The sequence below is a fragment of the Xenopus laevis genome, chromosome 5L, assembly GCF_017654675.1.
Source record: "Xenopus laevis strain J_2021 chromosome 5L, Xenopus_laevis_v10.1, whole genome shotgun sequence".
NCBI classification, from domain to species: domain Eukaryota; kingdom Metazoa; phylum Chordata; class Amphibia; order Anura; family Pipidae; genus Xenopus; species Xenopus laevis.
In genome coordinates, this window is record NC_054379.1 from 53,921,857 (window position 1) to 53,938,274 (window position 16,418).

A 16,418-nucleotide genomic window follows, 5' to 3' on the forward strand; every position below is an offset into this window, starting at 1 on the left:
GGTAAAGTATCAAAAAAAATTCTGCCTGTTCTTCAGTTGTCATTTCTTTAATCTTAGTGACCCACATACTTCAGACAAACAGCTTAGATTAATGTGATTGAAGGGATGTAAATGTCTGCCACGGCTGTTGCCGGGAGGGAGTGAGGCAGTGAGTGAAGGGGGAGAACATCGGAAGCATTTGTTTTAGTGAGCGTCTTATGTGAAAACAACTTATGCAGAAAGATTGTAGCAGGGTTAATGTCTCCTGCTACAAATGTTGGTAGGGTTGCCACCTTTGCCGGTGGCTAAACCCAAACAATAGGGGCGTGGCAGATAGCATTGGGGGTGGAGCAGTGATTTTGGGGTAGGCATGATGACATCAGAGGCAGGCAGAATGATGTCATGGAGCTATGATGCTGGGTCAGAGTTATTCCATCACTTATATGCAAATAGCTGGATTTCTGTCCAGTTTTCGCAATGTTTTAAATGGGACAGAAAGTTTTGAACAGACAGACAGTCCTTTGACAAATTGAGATGTCCAGTTGAAACCCACACAGCTGGAAACCCTACCTCAATCTATTCTGCCTGATGAGTAAGACCAATCCTTTAAAGGACCAGTAACATCAAAAACATTTTTTTGAAAATTTGTTACTATACAACGAAAAAAACCCACCAACAAATTAAACTTAAAAATAACAAAGCCTTTATTTATAAATAACTTATGGAAAGTCCACTTCCTGTCCTCTTCAGAAAGGTGTGCTGGGATTCCATGGGTTCGCTGTGTCACCTGCTTTGCAAGAAAGGGTCACTGTTGTGCAGGAGCATGTCTGTCTGCTCAGGGGCAGCCATAAGCGGGAACGGAGAAATCACTTGATTGAAAGAAATCCCCAGCCGGCCCCAGCCCTCCCCTCTGTCCTCTTCCCCAGCTCTGACAATTGGCACTGACAATCGTATACGTGGAGCCGCCGCTGGGGAAGCTGTGCACAATGCTGCCAGGAGAGACTCTAGTATGAGCGCGGGGACTGGGGAGGGAACAACATGCGCTTGTGCTCTATAGGCAGCTCAGGAATGTACCGCAGCCTCCCCCGGGACCTGCCTCTGGCCAGGGAAGCCCCCCACTCGCTGACACCCCCGGGTACTTCAGGGAGGATCACGTGCCTCTCAGGATTGCCCAGGGGAAGAGGAAGACCAACTGCTGTCCGCTGGGGAAGCATTATATTTGTGTATATCAGCCTCCCCCAGCCCCGGAGTAACTCTAAATGGAGCGGTGAGAAATTCAAACTATGTTCCTTCACGGGGGAGACTCCATTCCCACGTATGGCTGCCCCTGAGCAGACAGACATGCTCCTGCACAACAGTGACCCTTTCTTGCAAAGCAGGTGACACAGCGAACCCACGGAAGCCCAGCACACCACCACTGCCAGGGTGTCTTCTTTCTTCATCGAGAATCTGCTGGGCCCCGAATCAAGGAGGAGAAGAAGCCGCATGCTGTCACTAGAATAGCCAGGGAGGAGAAATCAATCACTGCAGGATGGATGGTCGCCTTTTTGCCGTTTCTGAAGAGGACAGGAAGTGGACTTTCTGTAAGTTATTTCTTAATAAAGGCTTTGATATTTTAAAGTTTAATTTGTATTGGTGGTTTTTTTTCATTGTATAGTAATGAATTTTCAAAAAACATTTTTTTGATGTTACTGGTCCTTTAACTACAGGTATGGGGATCTATTATACAGAAATCAGTTATCCAGAAAGCTCTGAAATACAGCAACGCTCATTTAGAAAAAAATATTTCGTATTTTTGATTTATTTGCTTATTTCTGTTTCTTTAATAACAAGAAATTAAAGGGGACATTTCATATAATCTTCATATTCAGATATAGTAGTCTCCCAACCCCCAGATGTGTAATGATGCAGAGAAAAAAGCATTTTGAAAGCAGTTTACCTCCTAAAACTGTCACTATATCAGAGCTGCAGAGAGATCCTTACTGCTGAGAGTCTAAGCTGAAATGAGGTGTGGGAGTGTCTGTTCATTCTCTCACAGGAAATGCTCACATCACTGACTGACAGGCTGAAATCTGCTTTAGCTCGGAGAACCCCTCCCCTCCCACTACCTGAGTCTGTTCCCAGCTGCACATGGCTGTCTTTGCTGCTGCCTGATCTAGTTGTAACAGAAAACAATACTCAGAAATTGTGCTGAAATAAGTGGATGCAGGAAATTGTTAGTAAAAAATGTGGAATTCCACTACTTGATACCATAGGCAAATTAAGTGGTAGTGGTGTATAGATATGCTATCCTGAGCATTATTGTGGCAGAACTACCAATATACATTTTTTTTTATTGCGGCATATCATTTCTATTGCCTTCTTCAAGTGTATCTTCCGACTTCTCTGACTCCCTTCAAACTCTCCTTCTCTTATTGGTCTGGTGAAGCATGTGGCCCCAGGGCCCTTCAGGACTCACTGGCAGCAAGCTGTAAAACTCACTGTGGCCATGGAGAATCGCGCAATCAAATGCTTTATTAAGTCTCTGCAAAGTTGCGGCCCTATCTGCTAATTCCACTACTACTACTCAAAGTGCCTAAAGCCGAGCTCTACAGAAGTGCTGTGAGCGCCGGCACTTCATTGACAGGGAGCATTGAGTTCAACGTGGGAGCGTTGTAACATCGCACTTCTAGTTCTTGCCGGTTGCCTGTGAGATATGCCGTTACCATGGTAACGCTCCCTGTCACGACGCGCCGGCACTCGCAGCTCTTCTGTAGAGCTCGGCTTTAAGCACTTTAAGAAGTAGTGGAACTAGCAGATGGGACACAACTTTGCAGAGACGTAATTAAAGGAATAGTTCAGTGTGAAAATAAAAACTGGGTAAATAGATAGGCTGTGCAAAATAAAAAATGTTTCTAATATAGTTAGTTAGCCAAAAATGTAATATATAAAGGCTGGAGTGAACAGATGTCTAATAAAACAGCCAGAATCCTACTTCCTGCTTTTCAGCTCTATAACACTGAGTTAGTCAGCGACTTGAAGGGGGGCCACATGGTACATTTCTGTTCCGTGAGTTTGTAATTGATCCTCAGCATTCAGCTCAGATTCAAAAGCAACAGATATGACCCATGTGGCCCCCCCTCAAGTCTCTGATTGGTTATTGCCTGGTAGCCAGGGTAACCAGTCAGTGTAAACCAAGAGAGCTGAAAAGCAGGAAGTAGAGTTCAGACTGACATGTTATTCATCAAATCACTCCAGCCTTTATACATTACATTTTTGGCTAACTAACTATATTAGAAACATTTTTTATTTTGCACAGCCTATCTATTTACCCAGTTTTTATTTTTACACTGAACAATTCCTTTAAGCATTTGATTGCCTGGTTCTCCATGGCCATGGTGATCTGCCAGTGAGTCCTGAAGGGCCCTAGGGCCACATGCTCCGCCGGACTCTCGATAAATATATGGTTTCAGCTTGTCTATATATGGTTTCGCTGGACACACAGGACACACTAGTCCCAACTTGTAACAACAAAAGCAGGATGATGAACGAGTGCAGCAAACCTTGCTGGCTTGATTCATTGCAGTCTGCTAGTGCACAGGAGAAAGTGGGCGGGGACGAGCACAAGCAGCCCTGAGAAGGACCTCGGCATGATTGATGTGGCACCAAGAGTACAGCGATAGCCAGCGCCTCCCCCTATGCACGCCCAGTCCTTCTCAGTGGCTGCTGCTAGCAGAAAAAAAGACAGGGAAGACAGACGGCCGCCCTAGCTGGCTGTGCAGATACCAGCACAGGAAATAAAGAGAAAGGGAGGAGCGAGATAAGAAATACAAAGATAACAGAGAAAGTGCACCTAAAAGGTATATGAGACACAACGTTTTATTCAATTTTATTACAAAAGGAATTGATTAAGTCTAAGTTCAAAAGTATGGTATATGTCCCCTTTAACTGCACTTCATAATAACTGAGCCATGTCAAGGTGAGTATCTTGGTATTTAATTGGTTTTCATTTGGCCATATTATTGTTCAGGTTTCACAAGGCTAAAAACAGAACATAAAGTTGAAACCCGAACAGGCCTTAGAAAAACCAAACTGTTGGGGTCAAAACAACAAAACAGGTGGCAACCCTAAATGTTGGGGGTAAGCAAGTCACAGCTTCTTTATCAAAGTGTTCATGGAAAGATCACTTTGTAATGTCTCCTGCTACATATTCTGGAGGAGGGAAGGGGAGTACATACAAATGATCTATAATACAGCTGCTTTTCCACAGGGGAGTGGGGTCAGATCGTGCCAACAAAATCTAAAGCAACAGGTACACAGCCAATGAAAAGGTTTCTTCTGCTAGCCAATAAGTGAATATGAAGCGGAAAGTCTTGTTGATGATGTCAGCACATTCCCATGTGACTCAGTCACACTGCAGAGAGAAAAAAACGCTCCTCCCCCTGAAAACTTTCTCCGATGCCTCTGTGTTAACTGCAGCTGTCACAGTAAGTTTTAAACAGCTTATTCAGCAACATAGATACACCGTCTTTTCATAACACGTATGCAGCCTTTACATCATGTCTCCTAATAGTCACACAACAGTAGCTGCCAGAGAGGGAGGGTGGGGGAAGTGACAGAGAGCCTGAAGGGAAATACAGTCATGTGACCGGGATCACATGTTCTGTAGAGGGGGGAGAGGAGGAGAGAGAGGCCGTGCACAGAAGACGCTAGACAAGCAGGGGAGCTTCGTTTCTGCAAAAGGGGTAAGGTTCTATACGCTTAACGTGTATTTGTATGAGGTTGTAGCTTTACAATGAATAATATAGAGGTTGAATTGAAATCCGTGTTGGGCAGGTCTGTGGAATGGTGTTAGAGGCAGAGCATGCAGCTAGAATGTGGCAGCAGCAGGGGTATGGAGCTGTGTGTTAGTGTGCAGTGTGTGTGTGTGTGTGTGTGTGTGTGTGTGTGTGTGTGTGTGTGTGTGTGTCTATTGATGCATTTCTCACTAGTCGAGTTGGAGCTGTAGGACCGCGCACGACTGGAGACCAGAGAACATACACACACAATAATCATAATGGTGTTTGGGGGAGACCAGATGTATCAGTCTGTAGATTACTAGTGTACTTCCTTCTATGGATGACGTGGGCTGTCATGTTCTAAATTCTATCACTTATCTCGGGGTGGTCCAGACCGTACCATTTTCTTTCAGGGGGGTCAAACAATACCACGTTTCTGGAGGCGTATAGGTCTGTACCATTTTACAGGGGGTATTGGGCCGTACCTCTTTTCTGGGGGGGGGTCAGACCGTAGCACTGTTATCGAGGGGGGAGTTGATCATACCACCTTTGCCAAGAGGAGGGTAGGACTGAACAAATTTTTGTGGTGGACATATCGTACCACTTTTCTTTGGGGTGGTTCATTTTTAAGTTAACTTTTAGTAAGACTAATTCTAAGCATCTTCTAGATTTTTAATTATTTGTCTTCTTCTTCTGACTCTTCAAAATTCATATGGGGGTCACTGACACCATCTAAAAACAAATGTTCTGTGAGGCTACAAATGTATTGTTATTGCTAATTTTATTATTCATCTTTATATTCAGGCCTCTCCTATTCATATTCCAATCAATGCATGGTTGCTAGGGTAATTTGGACCCTAGCAACCAGCTTGCTGAAATTGCAAACTGGAGACCCGCTGAATAAAAAGTAAAATAACTCAAAAACCACAAATAAAACATGTATAAAAAATGTATTGCAAATTGTCCCCGAATATTGCTCTCTGCATCATAATAAAAGTTAAAGGTACAGTAACTCCAAAAAATTTGTGTTTTAAAGGAATGACAATATAATGTACATTTGTGCTGCACTGGTACAACTGGTGTGTTTGCCTCAGAAACTCTACTATAGTTTACATAAAGAAGCTGCTGTGTAGCCATGGGGGGGGCAGTCATTCAAAGCTGAAAAAGGAGAAAAGGCACAGGACACAGCAGATAACAGATAAGCTCTGTAGCATATAGCAGTATTCTTCAGAGTTTATCTGTTATCTACTCTGTACCTATGCTTGAATGGCTACCCCCATGGCTACACAGCAGCTTGTTTATATAAACTATAGTAGTGTTTCTGAAGCAAATAGATCAGTTTTACCAGTGCAGGGCAACAGTACATGATGTTATCATTCCTTTAAAACACTTTCATTTTTAGTGCTATTGTTCTTTTAACTGGAAGATGAAGAACTGTAGTGCCTTGCTTGGGGCAGTCGGACCATACCACTTTTCTGGGGGGTTGGAATGCACCAACGAAAAACCCGACCTGAGAAAATTGGTATGGTTAAACAACCCACCTGTTGTGAAGTGTTATGATCTGTCCTGAGAAAAGTGGTATGGTCTGTCCCCCACCGAGGAAAGTGGTACATTCTGACAAGTTCAAGACCAGCCATTCAAGAAAAGTAGTACAGTCCAACAACCCCTGGAGGAACATGGTATGCTCTAACCCCCCCAAGAGAAAAGTGGTATGGTCTGACTTCCCCCAAGAAAAGTGTTAAAGTCCAAAACCTCCCCATGAGAAAAGTGTTCAACACCCCCAAAACAGGGCTGCCATCAGAAATCACAGGGCCCTGTACAACAACATTTTCTGGTCCCCGCCCACCCTACACCACAGTAAAAAAGCCACACAGACAGTGATAAAATTGGTAAACCCCACACACACAAGTTATAAAAAGCCATTGGTGGTCGGGACCCCATTAGAAGTTAAAAAAAAAAAATCATTGGCGGCCAGGGTCTCACATAAAAGTTTTTAAAAAAACATTGGAGGTCAGGACCCCTATAAGTTAAAAAAAAAAAACATAGGCGCTAAGGGCCCCCCCATAAAAGTTTTTAAAAAAACATTGGCGGTCAGAGCCCCCTACAAGAGCCCCCCTGACTTTTACTGAGGAGTTGGCAAAGAGTTCCTCAGCGGATAAACTATTCCCTTCCGTTAAGAAGCATGCTTCAACTTTTCTAGTTCAAGATTCTATTAAGAAGTTAATTCAGAATGGGAGTTTCCAAGGGAAATTTGCTAAGAAATATCCTGTGGATGAGGCCAATGCAAGATTGTGGGATAACCGACCTAAAGTAGATGCAGCAGTTGGCTCTTAAGACCACCTTGTCTGTGGATGACACAGTGGCTTATAAGGACCCGATGGAGAAGCATATGGAGTTTACAGGCGAGGGTGAGGTCTTTCAGACAACGGGCAAAGGTTATGCATGTCTCTGCCGGGCCTTTTTTCTTCCACCATTCAAATAATGTGTTGGGCGAGGTGGCACATAAGGGGCCATTAAATCTTCTTCTTAAAGTCAAGTCTGGACTGGTGGTTGGTTCCAGAGAATTTATCCAGGCGGATGCCTTTAGCACAGCCCAATAATGTGTCTATAGTTGCCTCACAAACAGTTTCGGGCGCAATGCTAGACGATTTCTCTGTCCAAGGGCAGTGGTATCTGGCTCATCTTCTCTCCAATCTGCTAGTACTGAGAGTGATAAGGATGGCCATATTAGCCTATGCAAGAAGATTTACCCACATATGGGTAAAGATTCTGTATGACAATGCAACGTTGGTGGCTTATGTACACAAACAAGGAGATACCAAGAGTGTTCAGTTGTTCAAAGAGCTGTCACACATCATGTCCTGGGTAGAGGCAAACTTGGCAGGTCTGGTGGCATCTCATGTGCCAGGCCAATTTCTTGAGCTGGAATATGCTAGATCCAGGAGAATGGTTCCTCAATTCTTCAGGGTTTAGGACTATAGTCCAGAACTTTGGAAGCCCAGAGCTGGATTTTACGGCTTCAGACCAGAATCAAAAATGCAGTAAGTTCTTTTCAAGGTACCTTGAAGTGCAGAGGGGATACCCTGAGCTGTTCAGGTATGTCTTTCCGCCCTTTCCGATGATTTGGAGGGTTTTGAAAATAGACATGGAGGGGGGCTCTAGTAATAGCAGTTATCCAGTTTTGGTCAAGCTGTTTCTCTTTTTCTCACTGCTGAGGCAGATGCATTGGAGCCTCCAATGAGGCTACCGGCTTGTGAGATCTCTTAACACAGGATCCAGTTCCCTTCCAGGATGTTTGCAAATTGTCACTGACAGCATGGAAGTTGAGAGGCAGAGGCTCTCAGGTATGGACCTTGGAAAAGAGCTCACTGAATTGTTGCTAAGATCTAGGAAAGAACCTACTTCTAATCAATATTGTTGTGTGTGCGCCAGCTTTGCCTAGTTTTCTAAAGAACCGGGTGTTGATCCTAGAGATCCTTCTGCAGTTTCGGTGGTGGAATTTCTCTTCTCTGGATTCCAGAGGAATCTTCGTAAAAGTCTGTTGTACTCTGCTCTTTCATCACTGACCGACAAGTCATGGGCTGAGGACCCTCTAGTTACTAGTTTCTTTAATGTGTTGAGGAGGGTGCGTCCTTCTGTGAAACCAAGGATTCCCCTGTGGGACCTGCCTCAAGTCCTGAAGGTATTGACATCAGCCACTTTTGAGCCTCTGGACAGTGCCTTGGACTGGAACGTTACCCTGAAAATCCTATTTTTAGTGGAAATTTCTCGGCTTCCAAAGTGGAAGAGCCTGACACTTATTTTTCTGGATAAAATGGTTCTGAGACCAGTGTTTGAGTTCCATCCAAATATGATGTCAACAATCACTTGCCTTCCTTTTGTCCTAATCGTAATAATGAACAAGAACGTAAGTGGCACACCCTAGATTTGGTCCAGGTGGTAGCTCATTATCTTGCCAGTACAAAACTGGAAGACAGAAATGTTGTTTGTCATTATTAGAAGTCCAAGGAGAGGGATGGCATCGTCAAAATCGACAATTAGTCACTGGATTGTATGTTGCATCGTCTTATACCACAAGGCAGGCAGAGGGCTTGAGGGCTCATTCTACCAGAGAGCTGGCTGCCTCCTGGGCGGCAGAGACCAGGGCTCCGCCAGACACAATTTGTAAGGCAGCCAGACAGTCATCCTTACAAATGTAAATTCATCACTATAAGTTACATCTCTTATTATCCCAAGATGCTAGATTTGGGAGGAAAGTCTTACAGACCGTGTTGCATTCATGATAAATTTATTCAAGCATCACTAATGTCCCTTTCCTGTCCGGTGGTCTGTGAGCGGGAATACTCATGTTGGTGAATGCTGCCATGGAGGGTGACTTGGGCATAGAAATTACAGTAAGTAAATTGACATCTTATAAACCTGCACTCTACAGTCATACTATTCTTTACAAGTTGAATGCAAGGTTTTCAAAGCTTAAGAGACACACGCTTGTGTGAGTAGTGTATTAGCTGTTAACACATTTTATTGTATCATTAATACAAGTGTGCCATTTAGAGAAGCAACTGGTTTAGGGAACTTAGGATAATCAGGATATTGGACAGTAAACTGCATTTCCACCATCGAGTGGAGCTACAACTTTAACCATTTTATGATCATTATTCGTAACATCTTTTCATACACTCCCAAACCTTTAATAATCGAAGGAGGGGTGAAGGTGCACCAACATTTCATCACAGACACACTGCATTTTGTGAGGGGTGCACTGTGTGGGCCCCCTCCCTGCATTTTGTGAGTGTTTCACTGTGTGGCCCCCTTTAGTTTGTGTTTGGGCCCCTGGCATTTCATGACAGGTTCAGTGTGTGGCCCCAACATTTCTTAACAGGCTTAGTGTGTGGTCCCCAGCATCTCATGACAGGGTCAGTGTGCCAGAGCCTGCCCAGCAGAGTAAAGAGCTCAGAAACACTCTCCAAATACATTTTGTAGCGTATATTCTACTGGGATATTTAATAATTATGGTAGATAACCTATATTTTGATTGTTAGTAAAATTTGTTAACCATTAGGGGTTAAATACTTGCAGTGCCTATGGAAAGTATGTGTCATAAATTAATTGTACTTAAAATAATAGGTTATTTTCATTTGTATATTATTATAGCTTTATTTTCTATTTTCATTAAACTAGATACAGGTATGGGACCTGTTATCCAGAATGCTTGGGACCTGGGGTTTTTCGGATAATGGATCTTTCCATAATTTGGATCTTCATACCTTGTCTATTAGAAAATCATTAAATAAACTCAAAAGCTGATTTTGCTTCCAATAAGCATTATTTATATCTTAGTTTGGATCAAGTACAAGGTACTGTTTTATTAGTACAGAGAAAAAGCTAATAAATGTTAAAAAAATTGTATTACCCATAGTACAAATCTGTTCTTTCCTTTACCTTGCAAGAACTCTTGTGAAAGTAGAAAGAAGTCTTAATCATATAGTTTCCCTTCCCAACGCAAGCACAAATCTGAGTAAATTGCATGTAATATGTATCGCTGTCTCTAAACTGATTTTTTTTCTTTATAAAATATGATGAGAGGGGCAGAGTTTAGGGAATAAACTATCTGTATCAAATGAGAACTATACAAGTAGTAATAAAATTCATCTTTGACATAGAATGTTCATCTGCTACTATCTGCATGTTCATTCCAGTACTGTGAAGTACTGTAATTGGGTAAATGGTTGATTTCCCTAAAAACTGCATTTATTTTTATTTACTGTGCTTTATGTGTAGCACTTGTTGTATTGTAAAATAAAATGAATATGTAACATTATTTAATGTCTATTTATTGTGGTGGATTTTACTTGTCCATTTTCTCTGTCCTGTTACAAGTATAGTATGTATTTCTTTTATGGTTCCATTCAGATCATCTGAGAGGTAATGACATGTAGTTATCTTTCAGCTCATTTGGGCCTTCTCTTTTTTAATAACTGTAATGTAAAACGTATCTAATATATTGTTGGGCAGGTTGAAGAGCAGTGACGAAATCAGATGGTAAATAACAGAAATTGTCCTGTTTGGCTCAAAACACTGTTTATTTAAATGTGCTGCCTCTGGATTTAAATGTAGGACATTTTCTGTATGACTATTTTTTTTCCAAGAAATGTATCGAAAAAGAAAATATGGGAAGCAATTAAGATACTGATTATCTGATGATAATCTCTTTAAAGGAGAAGGAAAGCTACGGAGGCATTTTATTGGCAATAGATTAGCTGCAATAGTGCAAGCTAGAATGCTATATTTATTCTGTAGAATAGTTTACCATACCTGAGTAAAAAGCTCTTGAAACTCTCTGTTTGTTTAGAATAGGAGCTGCAGTATTAATGTGGTGTGACATCACTTCCTGCCTGAGTCTCTCCCTGCTCTGGGCTCAGATTACAGTAGAGAAGGGAGGGGTGGGCGGAGAGGAGCAAACTGAGCATGCTCTTGCCCAGGGCAATGAGGTTTAAGCTGAAGGCAGGAAGTCTGATACAGAAGCCCATGTGTACACAATAGAAGGAAAGAAATGCAGTGTTTCTTTTGACAGGAGACTTTCCTTCTCCTTTAAAGAGATAATGTCACAAGTGTCATGGTGTAGATTTTAAGACTTATTTTACAAAGTTTTCTTTGGAAATTATTTATTCAACAATTTGTATTTTCAAAATAATTGGGAAGTAGGCAGCCACATCAGTTTATTATGCAGTATCCTGTGGGTGTCGACCCATTACGTTTTACCATATATAATGTTTTGGAGGTTCATTTGTTACTAACAGACAAAGTGACAGGCAGATAGGGGTGTTCTGAGTTCAGTGTCATTGCAGGTAAAGTTGTTAAACTGTGCCAACCAGGGCATTCCTTTTGAAATAAAAAAAAAATAACAAAAGTGATATAAAGGTTATACCTTTATAACTAAGATAATCATATCAAGCATTCAGAACATTTAAGTTCCTTTTTCAAGCTAATTACAATTAAGCTTTGGTAAAGAGATACTGACATGTTCCTATAAAAATCAATGTGTCCGTAACAAAAAGGTGCTGCATGCCGAATATTTTCCTTTAAAAGCCACAAACCTTGGTGATGCCGACCCTCTGACGCTGTCTACGGATTTTCTGTGGTTGTTTCAGTCACGCTGGGCTGGGGGCGGAACGATCCTTCCATAGGCTGAAGTCCTGTTTTCATTTGTATTTTGCCTATGGAAGGATCACACCCCCCCAGCCCAGCTTTACTGAAACAACCAAAGAATATCCATTTGCAGTGTCGGAGGGTCGGCTTTGCAAAGGTTTGCGGGGCTGGGGCAGCTTTGGGGGGCTTTTAGAGGAAAATATTCAAGGTCCAGCACCTCCTCTGGACACTGTTCTAGGATTCTAATAGAAATGTGTCCGTATCGCTTTAACACAGATTGCTATTCCTTTTTTGTTGGTCGTTTGACCTATAAGCTGAAGGTTGTGTGTGTGTGAAATTTTTTGAAAGCTTGCTATAATTATCTTTGTTAGCCAATAACGGATTAGCCTTTATACCACTTTTGCTATTTTTTCTTTTCGAAAGGGTGGTCCTATAACATGAATTCAGTGTAATTGATGCATGCTTCCCAATGAAACAACATGTTTCCCAATGAAAGTATCCCCTTAAAATACACCAAACAAATGTTACAGCAATCAAACCACTCAGTGTGCCACAGTCCTAAGGCTCATGGGGCATATGCTTCACCAGTGTTTTTTACCTGCGATCCCCTGCGTTCCGTTTTTCGGCGTTCAGCCGCAGGGGAGCGCAGGAATAGACGCATTTCATTATTTCAAATCGGGCTGTACTCACACAGGCGCATGTAGGTGCCGAACGCAGGTTGAGACGCAACATGCTGCATTTTCCTGCGTTCGGCGCCTACACGCGCCTGTGTGAGTACAGCCCAATTTGAAATAATGAAATGCATCTATTCCTGCGCTCCCCTGCGGCTGAACGCCGAAAAACAGAATGCAGGGGAGCGCAGGTAAAAACGCGCGTGAGTAAGAGCCCTTAGCCAACAGGAAAATGCTTGAATCATGAAATGAGCCTGTCAATAGATTTCATGAAAACCATCCAATCACTGCTGGTGATTTTCATTAGAACTAATGATGGGCTCCTTGGCAAGGTTCACATGCTCCTCAGCCATCTGATAAAACCACCATGTGCCATAGGCCTAAAGCAGAAGTAATGATGAAGGGGATAATGTATGGGAACAGTTGCCCAGCTCAAACTGTTTTTTTCCTAAAACTAGAACTACTTTTTGTTTTAGATCTGCTATTCATTAGCAGTCATATCTTATTACCAGGACTTGATCTAAACAAAGTAAAAAGCGCAAGACCTTCACGCAGTTTAACCACCCACCTTTAAAAAAATGGTGAATGTCCTTAAAGGAGTCCTTGTGGAATGGTGAGTACTACTTAAGTGTTTATTCAGAGATTAATTACTTGTTAACTTGCTATTATTGCATCTGCTCCAGAAAATATTTCCAGCCGGATGGGAATATATGTACGGGTAATCACATGAGATCGCAACTTGCTAAAGCCCATGTAATGACCATTCGTATGGAAACAGTGTTGCAGCATGCTACACAAAAGCATGCAAAAACATGTCACCTTTCTTACAAAGAAGCGAATAGTGTAGTGAGGGATAGCTGGAAACACCTACCTCTACGTGGGAGGGTAAGTGACATAGCATAGATATGGGAGCAGAGCTGGACTGCTTACAAACAACACTCTGAGTAATGTCTGACAAAAACCACCAGGGGAAAACACTGCTCTCTAATAAGGATGAATTATTTAGCGGTTTTGTTCAGTAAATCTCTAGTTCAAACATGTACCCGCTGCCTGAATGCTATGGTTACTTTACCAGGCAACTAAACAGTTGTTTAAGTGGGTGAATATGTGAATAGCAGAGGGACTGAATAAAAATAACTTAACAGACTTTATTTCATGTATTGAGTATAAAGCCATACAAAAAGATCATTTGACAACCTTGCAGATCAGGGTTAAGAGTTTTATATTAAATTTCATTAAGAAAATGTCTTCATAATTACTCTGGCCTCCTTTCTATAGAATGTTATTTATGCATATAGAATGTTACAAATAAAATTGATTTGGAACATCCATATGCATAAATAACAAGATGAGTGGCCTTTTTAGGTCATGTGGGACTCTCCCTTAAGCTAACATAAGTGCATAAACCCCTTATTTAGATACAGCTGTTTTTTCCACAGTTCAATCACAAATGCTGTGCTTGGGGCCATTGTGTCAGATGCATCAAAATGTAAATGCAATCAGCTGCAAAATTGCACCTACAATCTTTTAAGTCGTGGTGCTTGTGGCAAAATTACTGCTTCCGAATCTTTTGGAGCAATTTCGCTGTTTTGTCACTGGTCACATTAGGATGCTTAGAGCAACTGCCACCTTTGAGGTTGTGGTAATTGCAGGGTTCCCCTGCATTAACAGAATTTGTTTGAAGAAGCATTGATCTCTGGCAATACGACAGAATATATTCCTAAAGCATGGAATGTAATGGGATGTAACGGTATAGGGCCTTTTGGTATAATGCACAGAGACATTAACCTGCATCTGATTTGCAGCTTGTTTCTGTTTTCAACTTGTAATTTACAGTTACATTGTTAAAGACAACTTGACGAGGATAGCATGCTATAGTACTGAAGTAGTACAGCAATCGTCCGTACTTGTCCTGAGATTATACAGGACTTATTGCTAGATAAAGCTTTTAGTCCAGAAGCTCTTCTTATTTTAGGGAATTACTGGTCAACATTTTCAAAATATATCACAAATGATCTAGTCATCTCTGCCTCTTTATTTAGATAACCTCACACTGTTTATACTTGTAAATGTTGATAATTTCTTCTCTAATACTTGACTTCATAGACTCTTAAAAAGAGGGGGTAAATTAAAAAATTATTTTAAAGCCACAGGAAACCTGCAGAGCTAAAGATGTGTTGCCAGCTTCCATGTTTAGCTGCATGACATCCATTAGCTGTATCACTTCAGATTGGAAGGTTCCACCAACCAGTGTGAAAATGGAAGTATGGCTTGGCATAAAGCAATCAGTGCCTCTATGCTGCTCTGTATATTAAGAGCTGCTGCTATAAATTTAAATTAAGAGCTGCCCATTTAAGATTTATAATTGCTAATTCATATTACCCCACCATTGCCTATTGCCAGGTTGATTCTCCTGACAAATATACATTAGCTAACATCAACCAGTCTTTGGCTTATACCTGCTAAGTGTATTGTCTTCTAAAACATGTTGTTTCCCTTTACAGCGATCCAGCAATGAAACAGTTCCTCCTGTACTTGGACGAGACCAATGCCTTAGGAAAGAAGTTCATTATCCAAGACCTGGATGACACCCATGTTTTTATCTTGGCTGAAGTAGTTGCTATACTGCAGGAGAAAGTTGGAGAGCTGATGGACCAGAACTCTTTTCCAGTCACACAGAAATAAGGACACTAAGATTAATAATATATTGAAGGTTTTGGCACAGACTTCTCCAGATATGGAGTTTATCAAGAATCTTGTACAGTCACATTTATTATTATTTGATAATTTTGTACCATGTTACAAAAAGCTATAAAAAGTTGTCATGTTCAGTAATATCCCATTATCTTTTGGCTACAAATAAAAATTTTTTTGATATGTCTTTAATGTACTGTAATGACTTTTTTAAAATCGTTTTTAATGCCCAATAATAAGGTGATAGCCACATTCTGTGCTTGCATGAGGGAAGCTAGCAAGTCCTGTGTTGCTTTATGACTAGAATTCTGCATATACAGGAGAGGAATTTTGCAAGAAGAGGGATGTTTCAGTTCCATTTAATCTAAAAGTCTTATTTACACTTTACTTTAGTCAGTGGTACTACAGCTATTTGGTCTGTTCTATTGTTCCTCCTCAAATGAAGGCGCGAGCACAAGGTGCATGCACTGGTGGATGCGAGATGGGTCCCTGGAGTTTGTTTTTTTTTGCAGGGGGGTCTGGCTCTGTTACATTATGCCACTAAAGTGCAGTCTGGGGTTGTCTGAAAGAGGTATGAGATTGGGACCTGTGGTGTGTTTCTTCTGTTTGAAGATCTGTGTCTAAAATATACCAAAACTATTTTTTAACACGCTACACACTTACTATTTTATTTAGCTGTGTGAATTTATGCAGGGTTAGCTAAATTGGTTACAGGCTATATTCTTGTTACAAAGGAATTAGGAAAGAATAAGGAATGGCTTATTTACAACTAGCAGCTGGGAATGAAATTGCCTCTTTGACAATTTACTTGGCAATACCTTTCCTACAGTAATAGACAATGATACCCAGGGTACTTTTTAAACACAAATCTGTCAAATCAGGTTTCCAATAGAGAAATATGTTGTAACAACAACAAAAAAGGTGCAGACAGGGTGATGGCACACAGGGATATAACTGAGCATTTCATAGCTGTATCGGTGGGGAACAAAACACAAGCCCTACTTCGCATTTATATTGTATGGGTTTTCTCTACAAAGACCTACAAGTGACATGCTTATTGCTGACTGTTTTCTGTGATAAGTGCCTGTCAATTGACTGTTAATTGGGTGTTCATATTAATGTTAATTTATATAATAATAAGTGAAATTAATATTCTTACAAAATTGGC

General features: G+C 41.3%; 2 protein-coding genes across 5 annotated transcripts in view; both read left to right on the forward strand.

Moving 5' to 3' along the window:
- The first annotated feature begins 4,310 nt into the window (after positions 1-4,310).
- On the forward strand, positions 4,311-15,437 carry gtf2h5.L (general transcription factor IIH subunit 5 L homeolog). Of its 3 annotated transcripts, none has more exons than XM_041562769.1 (3): positions 4,311-4,445; positions 13,033-13,169; positions 15,061-15,437. In XM_041562769.1, exons 2-3 carry the CDS (start codon positions 13,135-13,137, stop codon positions 15,239-15,241), a joined length of 216 nt encoding a protein of 71 aa, XP_041418703.1. In that variant the 5' UTR covers positions 4,311-4,445; positions 13,033-13,134; the 3' UTR covers positions 15,242-15,437. The 3 variants fall into 3 exon arrangements, with proteins under 3 accessions (XP_041418703.1, XP_018118579.1, XP_041418704.1); XM_018263090.2 differs by lacking the exon at positions 4,311-4,445 and adding an exon at positions 4,564-4,703; XM_041562770.1 differs by lacking the exon at positions 4,311-4,445 and adding an exon at positions 10,074-10,093.
- The window catches only part of serac1.L (serine active site containing 1 L homeolog), a 47,862-nt gene continuing 35,797 nt past the window's right edge, over positions 4,354-16,418 (forward strand). Inside the window, exon 1 of one of the 2 annotated variants that reach the window (XM_018263089.2) lies at positions 4,354-4,445. The gene's annotated coding sequence lies outside the window, so the exon portion shown is untranslated. Of the gene's footprint in view, positions 4,446-4,623; positions 4,704-16,418 lie in introns of those variants that run through there. The other variant, XM_018263088.2, reaches the window with a different exon arrangement.

Bases quoted from the DNA above. Each gene is read 5' to 3' on its own strand.
- gtf2h5.L (XM_041562769.1), top strand. From the start codon at position 13,135: ATGGTGAATGTCCTTAAAGGAGTCCTTGTGGAATG. The intron at 13,170-15,060 runs GTGAGTACTACT...TTCCCTTTACAG, and splicing joins AAAGGAGTCCTTGTGGAATG to CGATCCAGCAATGAAACAGT.